This window comes from Corapipo altera, unplaced genomic scaffold (genome assembly GCF_003945725.1).
Source record: "Corapipo altera isolate COAL_440 unplaced genomic scaffold, ASM394572v1 56, whole genome shotgun sequence".
NCBI lineage: Eukaryota > Metazoa > Chordata > Aves > Passeriformes > Pipridae > Corapipo > Corapipo altera.
Genome location: NW_020884896.1, coordinates 7,266,186 through 7,285,490, shown reverse-complemented (window position 1 = coordinate 7,285,490; position 19,305 = coordinate 7,266,186). Strand labels below are relative to the sequence as shown.

Here is a 19,305-nt window from a genome sequence, read left to right as displayed (position 1 = left end):
CATTCAAATTGGAGTCCTCAAAGTATTTTGCTTTTTCAGTGGCATTCTCATACTCTGCCATTCCCAACTGTGGTTAATCTTGTTAACTATTAATATGAGCAACATATTGCCACTGACACAGTTATACTAATGAAAGTATAGACAAGGCCTTAATTTGCAATCTGAAAAGAGCACTGAAGGGTTCTGTGCCTTTTCTCATTACAGAATACATGTGTAAATATTTATATATATATTTATTCACTTTTTCTCCATTACTTTTGCAGAAATAAAGCCCATTTTGAAAACATATTTCTCTATTTTGTATCAGCATTTATTATACATATTTCTGCTCCTCAGACAGTGTCTTTTACTTTTTCACAGCCCTGTGGAACTCCCTGATGAACAAGGGTCCATAAGTCCTCATGAGGATTTGTTTTTCCCCGTTTCTCGTAGTGATGATCCATACCATGGCCCTGATTTGCCAGTTTCAGCCATTGCTGGACTGGTAGGAGATGAAGCAGAAACATTCGTGGTACTTATTGAAATTTTTCCTTTTTACTGTTCCAAGTCATTATACTTTCTATGCAAATAGGTGTTAATAAATTAATAATTTTAACGTTTGTTAAATAGGTACAACCCAGTAAATAGATCTGTTATCTCAACAATATTTTTGAAATCCATTTTGACAGGAGATGGAGAAGGCACAATGCTGCTGCATAGTGCAGTGCAATGTTGAGATTTCTGACACAGGCCCTAGCACAGTAACATATCTGTAGTGGAGGTAAAAAACTGTATCCCAGAAGAAACATGAAGTGTGTCAGCATTTAACTATTCCCAAGCTAACATAACCTGCTGAAACCTTGAAAACCTATTCTTATGCTAAACTATTAGTAACCCTCAGGTATCCTTAATTCCTTTTGGGGTTGCTTTCTGTTTTACTTTCAAAATGTCTCAAGATATGGAAACATTGAAGGCTTTATTCCAGACAGCAACCCCTGCTTCTGAAATACCTTTCCATACCACTGTCAGTGTTGGACATGGCCATTTGTCTCACTTGTATTAGATCATTTACTTTTTAGCCTCCCTTGAAATACCTCTTATGAGAGGCTTCAAAAGTGTTCTCATTTTGTTTGAAATCTCCTTTCACCTGACTACCAACTAGAAGTGTGAAAACATTTAACTTGCAAATTTGGAATTCTCTTCTAAGATTAAGACCATTGATTGCTGAGTTCCTCTGATAGCCAGATATCTTCAGACTACAGTTGCTGTAATGAACCAGGCTGTCCAAAATAGAGGTGCTATAACCACTGTTCTTCACTGTCTTTATAAAGTGACAGGCTGCTATGGCAGATCTATCAATGGTTACTGTCACTGATGGTTTGTGTACCAATACAAATGTCCATGAGCAATTATCTGGCTCTGGCCTAAAATCTGTTCCTCTGCTTTTGGAAATACTTTGGAGTTATTTTCCTCTCTACTATCATCAATGCTACTTCAATTAGTAGAAGACAACCTACTTCTCCTGTGGTGGTTAATGAGGTGCGTTCAGTTGAATGTAGTGGGGTAGTATCAGGGCCTGAAGAAGTTCTCCCTATCTCAGCAGAATTCAACAGAAGGATTTTTGTTCTTTATCACTAAATCCGAGTCAGTGGAGATCAATGTTTTTCACATTGATATAAGTGGAGAACCTTTTATTCAGACTATTATTTAAAGGAGTAAGCTGTATTCCCTGGCCCTTGGAGGCTGTATCCCGCTCTTAAGGAATGTGTGAGAGGCAAGCAAGAAAAGGAAGCCCATTGCTGGTGTGATTGTTTGCTTCTTGGAAATGTGTCAGTGTTCCATACTCTAGAACCACATGCTGAGGTTGGATATGTACCCAAGCGTAACCACAGTGGGGCAGCAGAGGGAAAGAAATTGAAATGTCCTACAGCTTTTCTTTCTTGCATTAGATTGATTTAGTTTTGTTTCTGTATTTCTTAAAGCTGGGACCTGAGTTTTCTTAATATGCTTTTCCATGACAAGCCCCCTTGAATCCACTTCATCTCTACCACCAATTTTATTCCATTGTCTTTTTATAAAACTTTTTGATAGCAAGGAGCCATCATGGATTTTTTTTTTCCCCTGAAGAGGTGCTCCTCAAAAGGGAGAGAAGTTCAAAAAAAGACAACATTATGATTATTATTATGCACCACCATACCAATGCACAGTTCAAGAAGCAACCTGGTTTGGGATTTACATAATCTCATCCTAGGATTAGCACATTTTACCTAGTTGATGTGTAAAGACAGCGGGTACAAAAGAACATTACAGAAATTGTGTTTACATAGGGAGCTTCTGTTTTGCAGAAGTTCAGTTACAACCTTCCCAAAGATTTGTGATGTTCAAGCCTCATAAAATCAGTGAAAATGCCTATATTAAATGTTTCTCTGGGTGATGTAAAGCCCTATTTGCTACAGATTTATTACTGTTAGTCCTATTTGATTTATAAAGTAAATATTAATATACTTTGTTTCTGTAACATTTTTCCCCTGAGAAATTAAAAATGCTTTGTAAGCATAAAGAGTAAATTACTTACCCAGAATCATATAGCAAATCCTTGGCATATATTGCTAATCCAATCTAGGTACTTGTGAATCTCTATCGTATGTTTTCATCACAAGTCCATCCATATTTTCTTTTTTATAGGACCTTTAGTAAGACAGCAGGTGTTTTATAGAATTATAGAATCTTCTTTTCTTTCATCCATCCTATTGTTTAGTGTTCCTCACCAGTTTGGCACAGGTGCATGGTGCTTGGAATCATCTCTTTTAAATGTTCTCCCAAGGTTTTCCTGTGTTTTGTTCCCCTCTTCCTCTCCCCGAATTCTCTTTAATTTGGTTCTTCCTATCATGGTATTTTTATGACCCCTGTTACTCTTGTATCTGAACAGGTCACTCTCTATCTTTAATAATATTTGGTGGAGAAGTTCTGTTCTTCCTGTTTTATGGTTGACAGATTTATGAGAGTTTTTTTAGCAAAATGAAGCTCAAGGCACAGAGGAAGTCTGGGTCAGGGATATTTCTAGCATTAATTTGCAGATGACACGAAGGATGAAAGAGCTGTTTTACAGAGCAATTTGGATTATACAATAAGATAAGCTATTCAAACAAAGTGTGTTTTAGTAGTACCAAGTATGCAAGAACCACATGGTTATGTGGTCAGACTTTATGAGGTAATGATCTTTTTTTTCTTTTGCCTTGAAATGAATGTAACTGCTTGCAAAGGTATTTGTCAACTGTTGATTGAACTTGTCTATTTTCATGCTGAAGCCTAGAAATAGTATTAAGACTTCTGTACATCCCACTGCCCACTGCTGGACTGCAACCTCAGAAATATACATGAGCTGTAAAGAAGGATATATTTTGGCAATTGATGCTGACAAACACAGAGTTTCTATTCTTCAACCAAAACCCCCACCTGGTAAGAAATAGCTATGTGTGTTTTATTCAAGTAGGGAGGAAAGTGGATAGATAAAAGCTTTTTGTGCTTTCTTCTGTTGTCCTATTGTGTACCTTACGGAAATTATAAAGCTATATTGCAGAACCCTTTTCTTAGTATAGTAAACATTTGAGAATGTCTTTTGAGCTTCTGTGTGTGTTTCTTTAGTCAATTCTGTCCCAATAATTGACTTCTGTTTTTCTTTGGAAAAAAAAAAAAAAAGAAAAAAAGAGAGAAAAGAAAAAATCCCTCTAAGTACATCAAAACTGATAGAAGTAACTGTATTTCCAGGAGCCCAGATTGTATTAACCAGCCATACTAGATTAACATTAAACTATTTGTATAGTAGCTAGACACAGTCTTTTTACTGTTAGTTAGATACCAATAATTTATTTTATTTTTCATGAAATATTGGATAATCCTCATTTGCTATGTCAGGTGTTGCTAGAAGTGATCTCTGAGGACTCATTATGAGTCTTCAAACAACAAAACTGAAGTAGGGTTGCTTAATAGCATTTCTTAATGTCAACTCTTACATAGACTTTACTGCAGAACATATGAACATAGAGAGTGAACAGAAGATGTCTTTGGCTTCAGACAAAGAAATCTGCTTTTAATTTATTCTGGAATGGGAGGACCTGTGATTGACTGCAACCTACCAAGGCAATTTGTCTGCCTTATATGTATTCCCCATCTTATTTTCTTCTTTTTTTCATGTAATTTTTTTCATGATTTTTTGAGCTGTAGCAAGTATCCCTGACTTTCACTTTTGATAGTTATCACCAAAATGGAAGGCTGCTTTTAAAAAAAAACAAACAACAAACCTCTTTTCAAAACTATCAGTGTTAAATTTAGCAAATCAAGAGTTGAAAATCAGCAAAAAATAAAAAGCTGAGGTATGACCAGAACTTTTTTTTGCCAGTTGAGTAGAAGGCAACAGGAATATTTGCCATTTGGGCTTTTTCTTGGCCTGTACATTCTTCTTTAAGACCTGTCCTAAAACTGTATAAAAAGATGGTCTGTATTTATATTATACTGAAGCTTCTGCTTAATTTAAAACATACTGCAATCTGTATCTATTTAGCAGAATGCTTAAGTGGATGTCCATCTTTAGGCACACGCTGAATTCCTGTTATGGTGTTGCAAACAGAATCATAAGCAGCCCCAACATTACACTTGGGCATTTTTTTCAGACTGGCTGAAGTCTCCTTTGTAAATATATCAAATTTTTTTTAAAAATCATTGTTAGAAATAGCAATAACATAACACTAGAAGAAAGATAAATCTTCATCTGTACCACTCTCCATGGCAAGTATTGCTATCTCCCTTTTACAGCTGTAAGCTGAATCACAGAACTGTGCTTGCTCAGTTGCATAGATGGCAGAAATTATAGATATTGGGAAAGAATGCACATTTTTAATATAGTATACTGAACCTGGCCTTTGTTCAGTAGAGTGGAATACAACTGACTTTGATTGCAATATTGACATACAAGCAATGTTGACATTATAAATTGTTTTCTTTTGTGTAGAGTACATGCAGAAAATATCGGATGTGGTGTCATATGTTCGTAGAGAAGTACAGAAAAAGAAAGGTATTTCCATGTTCAAATCAAGCTAATAGATTTTTGGGCAGCACCACTGATGTCTGGGAGTAATAATATGTGAGTACAGCTGGTTAGAAAAACTCATCTCACACTGGTTTCTGTAAGACACACTGTCGGCAATCTTATGTGTGTTTACATGACAAAAGATTAATAGCTTTTGTGCTAATAGGCAGCTAAATTAAAACCTCAGGAGAAACAGTGGCAGTGAAATAATTTCTGTTCTTTCTCATTTAAATTGGAATAAGTGATGCTAGAATAGGTTCCCTACTGCTTTGTTTTAGCAACTTTTGTTTAGAACTGCAATCACTTGTAATTTATTGGAGTTAGGATTTAGGGTTTGTTTCAAACACTTTGTTTTGAGCTCCCAGTACAAAAAAAAAATTAAATTTGGCATTTTTTGTTGGTTTTGTGCCTTCAGGTGGTGAACTAAATGATCAGCAAAACCCAATGTTTTCCATGGCATTTTGTAATGAAGGACTATATGCAGCTGGAAGGGTGAGGCAGCCTTTATGCTTTTAACTTACTCTTATTGTGTGAAGATCAAAGAACATTCAAATGGAGCATATTTGCAGAGTTCACCACAAAAACAGGAGATAGAAAAAGTGAAGGGCTGCAGGACTATAAGGTCTGGTGTTGTCTATATTTTCTTTGTTAAGACTTGAGACAAGGGAGTAGCGTGTGAAAAGATTCCAGTTTTGTAGTCAAAGAAGCAACAAAAGAGGACAATCCTGTTTTTAACAAAAGACTAAGAATACTGTAGAGGAACCAGATAGAAGGATGGACAAAATATAGAAAAGGAGAGAAAATGGCCAAGAGAACTGCCAAATTGTTTTGTGCAAAATCTAACTCAATATCTAACCAATGTGACAATGTCATTGTACATTCCTGCTTAAGAGTGGGACAAATTCTTATACTATCTCAAAAAGAACAATATGAAATCTTAACTACTAGCTGATGAGAGAGTCTGTTGTTATCCAGCATGGGCTGTTACTAAGAATTGTATTAAAGAACACCTTTGTTTTCAATAGATTTATTATCCAGGGTAAGAGTCCTTCGGATTTAGAGATACTGAAGACAAATAGGAGCGTTAGTGATGGGATTCACTTAAACACTGCTACTTTAGAGATTTTCAGAAATTCTTGCACTTCAGTTTGCCAGATAGTATAAGTGACATAGAGCTCACGTGGATTTGTACCTTTCTGCACAGGATGGCATTTTATTGTTTTATCACATCAAAGATCTGCAGTACGAGATGAAAGTCTGTGCCGATATCTCACAATCCATATCTAGCCTCATATTCTCTCCTGATTACGCCAGTCTTCTGCTTGTCACTGACCAGGTATAGCATTTGAGATAACAGCACTACTGGGATGTTCCTGTGATTCTCTGTGTATGCTGATACTATTAGTATGAAATGTCTAATGTAATCACATAAGTCAACAAATTATATGAGAGATGGACATAGTCCATTCTGTGTTCTTACTGAAAATTGGAAGACTTTTAATGAAGCACAGAACAATTGCCTCCTACAGATGGTTGAATATAAAGTGCCTAATGTTGGGATTTCCCAACAGAAAGAAATACTTGTGTGCACAGTGGAGTACATGGTCAGAATCTCCCGTGTGTCCGGGTCATAGAGGACCTACTGAGGATGAACTGTAGGGTTGATGTGTGCCTGCACAGGAAGAAAAGTGTAGCTGGGATATATCAGACCTACTGTGACTCTGCAGTAGTTGTTCTCCACATGTGCATGAAGTTGTCTGGCAACCCAGTCCAAGATCCTTCTTTAGCCAGCCTGATGTCCAGAAATCTTACACAAGGGTCCCAAATACTCAAATTCTTTCTACCTGTTTTCCCAGACTGTAAATAACTTAAATTGTCATTTTTAAAACTCTGTTTTTGTAGTTGTGTGTGTGAGGTTTTGTGTACAGAACAGCAGTGCAATGGTAACTTTGCTCACACTTTCTCTGATTTCATTCTCCTTTTGTAAAATGAGTAGAGAAGTTCTAAAGCCTTTCTCAATATTAGCTACGAATTGTTTCTAAGAGGCTTTAAGATATTTAGATAAAAACATCTTTTAAAGCTAAAGATTTATGATTTTTGTTTTGTGTTGGTTTAGAAGATTTATTGATTTCTGGAGTAACATGAAATTGAGTGGGTTTACATTATTTTATTAAAGCAGTTTTGAGAAACAAAACTTGAAAATGTGACTAGCTGGATCACTCAAAAATGAACTAATCTCATCTTCAGCTAGCATAAATTAATATAATTCGCGAAATTCAGAAGAATCCTACTGGGCACTTTTTACCTCAATTTAGAGTCAAATATAAAACTTCAAAGAGTGAAGCTCATAAAGATGAGTGGTTTTGTTGAAGTTTTGAAAGCTTTTAATGAAAAATTTCATAGCCCGGTGATGGACCATTTCTCTTTATTTGTCAGGGACCGGTCTATAGTTACAAACCTGCCCACAGTGGAGAAGCTGTCAAACTTTTGGACACATGCAGCAGTTGTTTTGTGGCAGCTGATTTTCTTACTCCAGGGAACAAGTACTGTGTGGTAAGAAATTGTGTTGTTTTCTATAGAAAAGTGTCTCTTTCCAGATAACCAATATGTGGAAAGGCATAAAAGTACAGGCCTTGCAGAATTGGGATGGTTCTGATATTTGTTACAGTTGTATAACTTCTTATTAAGGAAGGAAATGGCATTAATTCAGGAACAGCCTATAAAAGGGTCAGAATTTGCCCTGGAGTGCAGGTTGGATAATTTATGGATTGCTAAATTGTTGTATATGTTCTGCTGCTGATTTGTGTGATTTACTATTGTTAAGGAAGATAGCTGAGCAAAAGGTGGATTCAATTCAGAGAACTGATGTCGGAAAAAGAAATTTCTACTGATCTTTTCAGCCTTTTGCACAATTTGGAACATCCTGAGAGATACCTCTATCCTGGGTCCAGGGACAAAGAAGGCCTTACTCATGGATCTGTGCATTCTGAGAAATAGTTTGTTTTCCTCCTATGTCTTTTACTCCTGCAAGACATATATTTTAGCCAGCAATTCATTTTCAGGCCATGAATTGTTCATGTGGCCAGCCTAGGAGACCTTAGTCAATTAGGAGGTCTTAGTCAATTGAGTTGGCTGAATCTCTTTGTTGCCATTAGCATGGGAACAGTAAATTTTACCTGATTCTGTGTGAGTCATGTGAGGGTTGAGTGATCTCTAGCCTTACTTTACTGTGGAATTAAAAAATTTCCTGGATATAAGAAGAACTCAAGTACCATTATATGCACCATTTTTCATGTGAGAAAACACGACCTCTCCTCAAGCTCTTTACTAAGCAAAGAAAATTGTAAGCAGGTTGTTCTATTGCTGGCAGAAAGGTAGAAATGCTAATATTTATCCAGCTTATTTGTTTTGTCCTAAATTGTCTCATTCTGCTAAAGACCATTCCTGTAGTTGCAACAATTCACAAAAGTTACTAAATGTTTTCCTTAGGTAGGTGTACCTTTCAGCAACTTAGAGGAAAAACTAGATAATCTCAAGTGAAACTAGTAACCCTTGATCTGCTATGCTCAGGGATCAGTTGAATTTATATTCTATAGGAGATCACTAGTCACTTCCATACTATTTGGTTATTTCATCCTCTTTTGACTATGTTTTTCTCTGTTCAACAGTCTGTAACAATTTCAGGTGAAGTACAAGTTTGGTTCCTGGAAGATGGAACTTGCCTCAGCAAGCTAAACCTTGATATTGAGGTACATACAACCAGGAGCTTATATAGTGACTGATACTTAATTTTTTTAAAAATATTTTTCAGTTGATAGTATAATATGCCACAGATTTGGATCAATAAGTAGTGAAAGCTCAGTAATGTCTTTGAACAACCCATTAATGAGATTTAAAAAATATTGTATTTCAGAATGTTTCCTTGAACTAATCATGTGTTTAACTTGACCATAAAGCAGAGGAAACATTTCAACCAAATGTTCTAGTGATGTGTCTTTAGGCACAAATTTGTAAATAACGTCTAAATTTTCATGGTTTTTTTATTATATGTTTTATTATTTTTTTATTTTAATGAGTAACAGAAAAGTTCCAAGAGTATAAAAACATTTAGGTTTTGCCTTGACTGATTTGAAAAAGAGGTTTTAAGAATTGAGTTGATAAAAGTATTTTTAACTATTAATGCTTTGCCCTCATGAAAGATACATTTAAACCCTGAAATCTGACATAGTAAGAAAAAAAATCACTTTCTGTAACAGCTGTACATATAACAGTGCACTCGCTATCTTATTTAGGTGAAACTTCTTTCACTTAAAATCTGGATAGTGGATATAATGGTGGGGTTCTTTTTCCTGAAAAGAACAGAATTAGCTTTTGATGTGTAGCTATGGAGCATAAGTAGAATTCCTATGATGTCTCTAAAATACTTTCTTTGTTAAAAAAATTGATTTTTAGATAAACCATTTGGGTTTTCTACTTCAAATTTTAGGTACCTTTAAAGAGCAAAAGAAATTGCATACTAACACATAGCATAATATATAAAAATATGTGGAACTGTTAAGTGTCTTTTACTTCTTGGCTAGGCAACTGCTATGGCTTGCTGTCCCTCCTCCAACAGTGTTGCTGTAGGGACCAAAAGAGGTCAAATCTATTTCCTTGATGTTACCAAAGCTGAAGCTCCACGGGTTGTTCACAGAATTTTTCTTTCCAACTTTCCAGTGCTGTCTTTGCAGTAAGTATGGAGTTACAAGGGTAGGAATATTGTTGGTTTATTGCTTGAGTAGTGATATTAGTTGAAAATTGAAGTCTTTGTTCTAAGAATAACAAATTAAAATATTTTAACAGCTTCTGTTTTTTTCTAACATCTTCTGAACTGCTTGCAAGAGGAGTAGTAGCAGGATTTATATGAGAGAAATATAAGAAATCTGTATTTTAAGAAGGTTTAACTGAGCACTGAAGATACTGATGTATAAGATATTTTTGTGAAAGATCACCATACACAGTAATTATGGACAATCCCATGTATCTGACTTTAGAGGGTTATTTCTCACTGAATATAAATTTGAGGTTTTGTGAAGCTAAGTTTAAGCCTTTTGGTAATCTCTTCTAATATGGTGGATTTTTGTTACCATTGTTATTTATTCATTTGCTTTAAGTTATGGCCTTCAGCTGTGTTTATGCTCTCAATGAAGTTAGCAAGTTATGGAAGTAAAATTATTTGACTCTTTATTGACTGTTTTGAACTGATTTCTGGGTTTGTATTTTGCCTAGTTATGATCAGAGTGGCCAGTTCCTCATTGCAAGAACTACAGAAGGACATGTCTTTATTCTAGATGCTCGGCCATCAAAATTATTCCAAGTTCTGGGATATATAGGTAATATATGTAACAGCATTAATTTTCTTTTCACTATTACCTGTAATTTAAGTATACTTGCTGATCAGATTAAGGCATTCTCTTTCATTATACTTATTTTCTTGGAGGATTAAAGGTATTCTTCCCACCTATTTTGTCCAGGCCAGTCTTTTTTTTGTTATTTTTTCTTTTCCTCTGTAATTTTAGATAGCAAATGTACCAATACTACCCCTTCTTCCAGAGCTTTTATGAGTCACAAGGAAAATAATGGATTGGCTGACCAACTGATGACAGCTCCAGCACAAAAGAACTAAAGACCTTTGTGAGAATTTAGACTAAAAAACTGTTGGTTGAGGTAGCTGTGTGCAATCTCCTGTTACAAATTTCCACTGCAGAGATCTTTAACGTGGGCACTGCTGAAATTGTCAGCTTTGCTTGTTGATAGTGAAGAATAAAATATGATGGAATTTTAACTCAGAAAAAAATGTGAAATTTGTACATTTATTTTTCAAATAACTTTATTCTTACAGAACACATCTGTTTCAATTCCAGTAACATTATTCTTACAGATCTCAGCTGTGTTTATAGATCTTTAGCATAATTTTAGGTATAAAGGACATTATATTATAATAGGTTTAACAAACAGAATTCTATCTCCTTAAATAATTTTCATAATTTTCCTGATCATGTTCTCATTATCTGTCTGGCTTCTTAGAGGAGGATTTGTCTGTGCCTTATCTGGCAGTTATCAGCAGACAGCTTCCAAAATGCTACAATTCAAGCTGGATGTAAACTCATATTTGAATGTTTAATGTAATAATAACACTCTGGTGCTTAGGGATTCTCAGCAACCAATGCCTCAAGTGTATTGTGTGCATGCAGCACTTCCTGAAACCAGGTTGAGGTGGTTGGGCGGGGGTTTATTCAGAACAGGGATCTGGTTTTGTTTCACTTGATATCTTAGTAAAAACAATGTTTACCATGCTTCAGTAACAATTTCCATTGGTGTTCCTTACCTGCTTCAGTGTTAGCAGATGAAGTGCTCGATCTTTCTGTGGTTTCTGACCTTAAGAATGACTTAGTTGAAGTGATGGTACTTCTTAATGTAGCAGAGGTCCAACGAGCAAGACTGGAAATTTTTTGTCTCTCTTCAGCAATCACAACAGGTAAGAATTGAAATAAAAACTGTGATCTTTTTCTAAGGCAAAAAGCCTAGTGTCGGATTTTCTAGTTATTTGATTTTTAAAAGGCCTTGCAGCTTACAAACTTTTTAAAAAGTAGTTTTCAACAAAGTTAGTATTTTCTTTAAATATTCACTGTTGTTGGGCTTCTTCTTGTGCCTATTTTTAGACATATAAAATGGGGCTTGATTTTCAAAGTTGCTGAAAATCAACAAGTTTTGTATTAATTTCAGTCTTAATATCAGGTGTTTTATCAGCCTTAATTTCAGGTCTCCCTTTAAAGCTCAAATTAAAGAACCAAAAAGAATAAAATGCCCTTTTGAAGATGTGAATGTCACTGTTTTAACCTATACCACCCAGGCTGTTTGTTCCACATGGCAGAGATGCCTAAAACAAGTTCTAGATGAAGGCAACGATGACATGAACCTGCATGCGAACTGATTAGCACTGCTGACATAATGCTCAAGATGCAGGGTAAATTAGTGTATGCAAATTGTCACATCACTGTGGATAAACTGTTTCTAGTACTTCTTTAGAGCCATTAGAGCTATTGCTCTGCTTCACTTCAGTGTGCTTCATCAGCACAACACACAGAGTTAGTGTTAAATCTAAGTATCTTAATTCCCAGTCACTTCCCTGAAAACTCACATCATGCTCACTTCTTGCTGGGAATCATTTTCATAATTATGTGATAGGCAAAGCACCTGCATTAGTGGTAGTGATGCCTCTTCCTCCCTCTTTATTTTTTCCATCTTTTAGATAATGATAAGTGTGTGAATGACCAAGGAATGTTTAATGCTAGTGCCTTTAAAAAGAAGCAGTATGAGCTGGATTACCCTTTGAGCTCAGCGGTTAAATTGAAGGATAACATTGTGTATGGCTTCTGTACCTGTGCACCTTTCATCTGTAAATACCATCTCTCTGAAGAGGTAATTCTCTAGAGTTGGTTTATTTTGAGTGGTGGTTAAATACCAGCAAACAAAGGATGTAGATGAAGTGAATATAGCAGAATCTTATCTTAATTAAATCCTCTCCACTAAAAATGCCTACTCCATCTGTACTCATCAACTTTCAGTCTCCTACCACCTGCTCAGAAACCTGGCAAAAGCCATCTCCTTGTTCTACTATATTGGTTCTTAAAACTCGTACAGCTTGTAGGCACTTCACATGTGGCTTCTGTGCTGGAGCTGTGTATTTCTGCATCTGCTGAGTAGCCAGAATATCCAGGTAGTGAAGGAACTGAGCCAACGTGAGCCCAGGACTCGTAGATGCAACTGCAGACCCATCCCAGCCCTGCCTCACAGTGAAGCAGTGGACGCTTCAGGAAGCCACTGTCACTGCCTGCAGCTGAACTGCAGCTCTCTGCAGCTCAGGTCTCCTCCAGTTTAAGAGTCAAGTCAAGTAAGAAGGTGAATTCCAAAGGTCAGCATTCCTCCCTGACATGTCTCATCCTTTCTGAGCCAAGAAACTCCAGGCCCAAACATACTGAATATAGACCCTTTTGAAGAGGTGAGAAGCAAATCAGCAGCATAGCAGTAGTACTGCTCCCTGAGCTCAGTAATCCAGCAGCAGCTTAAATTGCAATGCATGTGGTAATCCACAAAGCCCTCGTTAGTCTTCTCAAAATGGCAGAGAGATTTCCATCATCTGAACTGCTGCTAACATTTTTTTTGTTTGGCAGAATATGTTGGAAGATCCACCAGTATTTTCATCAGAAAAGATGATTCCCAGCAATCAGTTTGGATCAGGTTTCCTCTGTGTATCACCCAACAGCCAGTGGCTGGCAGCAGGAGCAAAAGATGGTGTTTTGTTTATCTACAGTATTTCTACTATGGTAGGTGGGTGTCTGGGCACAGGCTTTGGTTGGTTTACACAGACAAAGAGATGTCAAAATTACTTTCCTTTACTGTAAACTTTTCTTTACTTGAATATAAGGTGGGCCAGAAAAACGTTGTTGAACGTATAGCATTATACAGGACAATTGTTTTTATAATGAACACATGTACATTCATACAAACTACTTACTCTTCTTCAGCAAATCTTAGAGGAGATAATTTTGCTACTCCTCATGTCCTGCAAAATCAATATATACAAACTAGCCCCATCTGTAATCAAAGCCTTTAACCTTATAAATCCTAGTATTTTATGTATTTTGTATTGTCATTTTGGACTGACTTTTATCTAAAAATAAAGAAACATTAAAATATTTTTTAAAATTAAATTTAAAAGTAATTTACAGACATATCCCACTATAAAAACCCAGTTGCTGATACTGCTCATGTGACTTTTCTAGGATATACTTGCTCGAAAGCATTGTCACTCATATCAAGGAGGGGGAATCAGATCCATGATATTTTCACTGGATGGCAATTTCATCCTCGTTAATGATGAAAATGATGGTGCTCTGGTGTGTCTGAAATGGAAGTATGTATAAAAAGCCAGATCAGTGTTGATGGTGTCAATTCCTATATCCTGACAGATAAATTTCTGCATCCATTTGTGTTCCAGACTTCCTTTTTCTTATCTCCAAGTAAGGAGAAGAATTGGATAGAAATGAAATCACTCCTCTCATCTTTAGAGGTGGTCTGGTCTTCCTAGCTCAGGAAGAGCCTTGCACTTTGGTTATGGTTGCAGCACAAGATGTAGGAGTATCTTCTGAGAAGTTTCACCCACAATGAAATTTATCACTCTCAAACCATCTGGAAGGGGCTCTCCAGGGATGAAAGGAGTATAATCTCCTGAGATACTCTTCTAACTCAGCCATAAGGAGATATCACAGCTTTAATGGGAATTCAACTGTGGCTATAGAGAGCTCTTAGCAGATATCAGGAATAAAAGACGCTTGAGCCACAGTTTTTCTATGGTGTAACAAATGTTCAGGTAGATGCACAGATTAAAGATGACTCCATCAGAGCAATTTTTCGAATCTGGGTAATCCACCTTTCAGAAATTTTACTTCTGTGGAGACTTCACTTAATTGTGCAATTCTAGAACTCAAACAATAATGAATCATATGTAAAAATATTAAGTAGGCATTTTTAAACAACTTAGTAATTGTATTATAAAGAATATTTAATATTTTGGCCTCCATAATACACAAAGAATACATCAGTTCTCTTTTTGTTCTCTAGGAAGATAAAGAAAACTGAAGTTGAGGAAGCTGCTTTTTACTGGCAATCTCTTCTTGATATACTGAACAAGTCTACTTCAAATGAAAATGCTGTTTTAAAATCTATGGCAGAATGGCAGTTTGACCCAGGATCCACATCAAAATCACTTTCAGAAGAGAAATTTAAGGTGTTCTCTTTATTTTTATGGGGAAAAAGTGTTTGATAGTTATCATAAAATTGCACATAATAAAAATTGTCCTCAAAACAAACACTGATCCTTTTGTTAAAGTGGAATAATACCCCTGAGGATAGGCTGTATATGCTTAATTAGTAATTTGTGGAAGAGTACTATCAAAGAAATGAAATAATTTTGTGATGACATTCACGTCTTTAATTTCACTCGGTTTCCTCAGCCACAGAAAACTCTGTGAGAGTCGGTTTCTCCTCATGTGAAGTTACTGCTGTTCCCAGCGTGATGTTACTGTGACATCACGTGTTACTAGCTGTATAATTTTCTATTGAAATAAATAAAATAAAATTGTTACGGAGATTAGTACAGACAGCCTATTTGAGTCAAAAGACTTTGCATAATGGCAAGGGTTTGCAGGATCAAATATGGAGACTGGTTAGGGAACAAAATGTAACATTGTAATTTGGTGCTGGTGGTGGTGTTTCTAATGTGAGTCCATTTTTTATTTAATTTCTGCCTCTCTTATTCTCTCTAAGTACCTGAGCTAGATGCTTCTATCCTTAATTTCAGGAGGCACCACTCAAATCTTCCAGTGTAGATGTGACAGAAGAAGATGGAAACGTCACAAATACCAATGACATGACATGGATAGGTCAGAAAATACAGAAGGTACTTTCACAGAACAAGTATTAATCAAAGACAGAGTTTTCAAGAGTCATTACCAATTTGGGCTGCTAAATTATATGCTGTAAAAGAATCTTGTTTCTAAAGCTTTTATCAGATTTGGACCTTTCTTTAAGGCATTGTGATCTAGACTTTTAGAAATCCTAGGTCAAGGTTATAAACACATCAGAGAAGATGCCCAGCACAATAGGAGTTCTAAAGACCAAAAGACCACTTCTACAGATGGAATAAATTTAAAAAAAAAAAAAAAAGGGCAAAAAAAAGCCTGAGAAATTGGCCATTTTTAGAAACTTATAAAGACTTTTTTATTCTAAATGTCAAAAAGCAGCACAGATTATTACCAGAAACCAAGCAGGTGCTCTCTTCTTCCCAAGGGCCAGAATAACAAATACTACAGCACCAATAAATCAATACTCAACAATAGGCCATTAACTAAAAAACCCCTGAGGTTTATTTCAGATTACAGTTGAGGTGAATATGTTATATAACCAAAGTTTTTATAAGTAAGAGTGCGAAGATCAGTCTACAGAGAGGGGATTTAGCACTTTGTGAGTTTAGAAAATGTGATGTTAGTGTTCGTATAGATTAAATTTTTTCCCAGAAATATGGATTTGTAGATTCTAGGAAATTCTTTCTGATATGAGCCAGTTTGTCCAATTTTTGTGGTTCAATGATAGGACAAAGAAAATATCTTTGCTTTCTGGTTGATCTCGGGAGTGACCTTCCAGATTGCGATGCAGCCTCACAAGTGGCACCAGTCAATCTAAGACATTACTGCCAGTGAAAGTGAAGACTTCTCCATCGCTCTCTCAGACATGTTTTCCTGTTTCTACTTTGATGCTGACATTCATACTCAGATTTTTTGACACATGTATGTGACTGTGAATACACAAATACCACATGACTGTTAGTATCAGCTAGGGACAGGTGATGAGAGGCAAAGGGTGACAGTGTGTCCTAGGTTGTTTTAGACTCCTCATTAATGACCCAAAAGACTTGCATCCAACTTTTAGAGGATGCAGTCCATCCAATGTCAGAATGATACACAAATTCCAGAGGTGCAGACTAATTCCAAAATTTTCCCTAAGAGATGAATTGTTAAGTCTGTAGGGGCAAAGAAAATATCACAGCTTCCAGAATGAGTAACAGATGTCAGTTTACTTGTACCTTTAAATATTCCACTGAAAATGCTTAGGACAATGAAAAACATAAGGATTAAAAAATGTGGCAGTAGGCTTTATGCAGTTCAATGTTTCTGTAATCATTACACTTGTAATTATTTTTTTCTTTAATATTTTCTTTCTTTTATGCTCTATTGCTGTACAGTTTGCAATGTGACCTGGTTCTACAATCTTTTTTTCCTCTGTGGCAATCCTAAGAATCGTCCTATTGCCTTAGGATTATGTCTGTTTCAGTTATTAATACCTTTGGAGTTTTACTTTCTGTATAAAAATGTTTCTTTAGATTATTTCAATATTTTTTTCTCTTGTATCTTTTTGTCTTTCAACAACACATTTCTTATATGTCAGGTCATTAGAGAAGAGACTCAGAGGTTTTCTAACCAGAAGCAAGAGCTGCAGATGGGAATTAAAAAGCTGCGTCAAACTGTGAGTTTCTTACAGGGGTAGTGGCTCAGCTTCCTAGTTTTGTTTACAAGGGCACTTTCCTTTATGGCTGCTAGCTCTAGTTCTCAGTTACATTTTTGTCATAAACCCTGAGCAGACAGGTAATAGAGAGGTGTGCTTCTTCAGGAACTATAGGCTGAAACTGCCTATCTGGTTCTCAGTTTCCTTTGCTCCAAATAAATATTTTGTGCCACCATTATACCTTGAGCAACCTGTCCCCTCAGCAGGCAGGCTTCTGCCTGCCTAACAACCTGATAGAAAATACTGTCCTCTCCTCTTTCTTCTGTTTCTTACCTTAAAAACTTCAATCTGCAAGAAGATAAGGCAGAGGGTCACCTAAAGCAGTCTGCTGAGGACCATGTCCAGATGGATTTTGATTATCTCCAGAAATGGAGATTCCATGACCTCTCTGGACAACCAATTCAAGTACTCAGTCACCTTCACAGTAAAAAAATGTCTCCTGATGTTTGTGCAGAATCTCTTGTGTTTCCGTTTGTACCCATTGCCTCTGGTCCCATCACTGAAAAGAGCCTGTCTCCACTCTCTTAGCACCTACCTCCCTTTTGGTATTTATATACATTGATTAGATTCTCCCCAAGCCATTTCTTATTTTTAGGCTGAACAGTCCCAGTTGTCTCAGCCTTTTCTCATATGAGACATGCTCCAGTCCCATATCCCATTGGACTCTCTCCAGCATGTCCCTGCCTCTCATCTCTGCCATCCTGCTAGCAACACTCAGTACAGCCCAGGATACTGTGAGACTTCTTTGCCACAAGGGCACGTTGCTGGCTCGTGGTCACCTTGGTCCACCAGGACCTCCAGCTACTTGTCTTCAAAGTTGTTTTCCACCCAGCATGTCCTGGTGCATGGCACTGCTCCTACCCAGGTGCAGGATTTTGTGTTGCCCTTCGTTGAACTGCACAAGATAAATAAAGTGATAACACCTTAATAAAGTTCTCAAATCAAAGAACAAAGCAATGTGTACTACAGGTTCTTAGAAAGTATGCACAAGTTCACATATAACATTCAAATCAACTTTAAGAAAGATTAAATACACTCGCATCACTAGGTACAGGCAGCACATTCTACTAATTAGCATGAAGCAGTTAAAAGTGCAAGTGCAATTAAAATAATTTGCTCTGAAAGCAAGTTCTGTAGTGTTAAAAATAGCATTTCTTCTATTCAAATTCAAATTACTTTTTACTCCTTATGCTTATTTTTTAAAAAACAGATTCAGCAAATGATGCATGAAAATGAGCAGGTGCCAGACATCGAGAAACTGGAGCACCAGGAGTTCAACCTGGATATGGAAGAACAGGAAAGACTGCAAGCAGAGGCTGAACAAGAAGTGGCCAGGGTATGATAGAATGGGGGAACATTTTAAAACCATCAGTGGAAAGGAGAAAAATGATTGAAGAACAGAGGATTGTCTCAAAGTTGCTGTTCACTGCTGAGAAGCAGGAAAACCGAAAAGTATTTAAAGTCACTTTTTGAAGCAGGTGAAAGTGCTGATGCAGACATTGCAAACTGGAATGTGATCTATGGCAACAACTACAAATCTGACACTGTGGCCTTGGGCACGTTGCTTAAGTTCTAGAATGCATTTTTTCACATATAAAATTATGCCTCTCAGTATTATGCAATATAGTTTTAGGAGAAGATAGCTGTGATTGTCTAGGATGATTAAATATTGGTAATTCATTTCATCTGTTAGTTTTCTTCAATAACTCCACAAAAATTGTCCATATCTTGTTATTTCAAACCACATCTTGTTGTTTTCTTTTCTGTATCTTGAAAGGCAAGGAAGGAGATTGAGATGGAGAATTTATCCAACTGCTATTTGCAGGATTTCATCAAGTACGAGTGCTGGGATGCTTTGTGTGTAAAAGGACGTGCAGTTAAGGTAACCTCTGCTTTCTAAGTCATTTTCTGCAGTATTTATTCCTTAAGGTACAGAGACAAAGTAACATATTTCTGATTTGTTTATGGTGTGGGAAAAACTGTACTTCTTCCTGGGGCTCATGCAGATCTTTCATTCTGCTCATTTTCTCTGAGCCTGGTGGATTTTACCTTCCAAGCTGGAAAAGTGTGCTGATAAG

The 19,305-nt window shown here is 36.5% G+C and overlaps 1 protein-coding gene across 5 annotated transcripts in view; it reads left to right on the top strand.

The window, feature by feature from the left end:
* Positions 1-19,305, top strand: part of CFAP43 (cilia and flagella associated protein 43) — a 42,166-nt gene that overhangs the window by 5,941 nt on the left and 16,920 nt on the right. For 4 of the 5 annotated variants that reach the window (XM_027647984.1, XM_027647982.1, XM_027647981.1 and 1 more), the window contains 18 exons: positions 361-511; positions 3,288-3,438; positions 4,988-5,050; positions 5,481-5,557; positions 6,270-6,401; positions 7,502-7,618; positions 8,734-8,814; positions 9,646-9,794; positions 10,334-10,437; positions 11,442-11,582; positions 12,357-12,526; positions 13,279-13,431; positions 13,891-14,021; positions 14,729-14,894; positions 15,468-15,566; positions 17,111-17,188; positions 18,438-18,563; positions 19,005-19,109. In XM_027647984.1, the coding sequence (XP_027503785.1) occupies positions 361-511; positions 3,288-3,438; positions 4,988-5,050; positions 5,481-5,557; positions 6,270-6,401; positions 7,502-7,618; positions 8,734-8,814; positions 9,646-9,794; positions 10,334-10,437; positions 11,442-11,582; positions 12,357-12,526; positions 13,279-13,431; positions 13,891-14,021; positions 14,729-14,894; positions 15,468-15,566; positions 17,111-17,188; positions 18,438-18,563; positions 19,005-19,109 (2,194 nt within the window). The remainder of the gene's footprint in view (positions 1-360; positions 512-3,287; positions 3,439-4,987; positions 5,051-5,480; positions 5,558-6,269; positions 6,402-7,501; positions 7,619-8,733; positions 8,815-9,645; positions 9,795-10,333; positions 10,438-11,441; positions 11,583-12,356; positions 12,527-13,278; positions 13,432-13,890; positions 14,022-14,728; positions 14,895-15,467; positions 15,567-17,110; positions 17,189-18,437; positions 18,564-19,004; positions 19,110-19,305) is intronic. The other variant, XM_027647985.1, reaches the window with a different exon arrangement.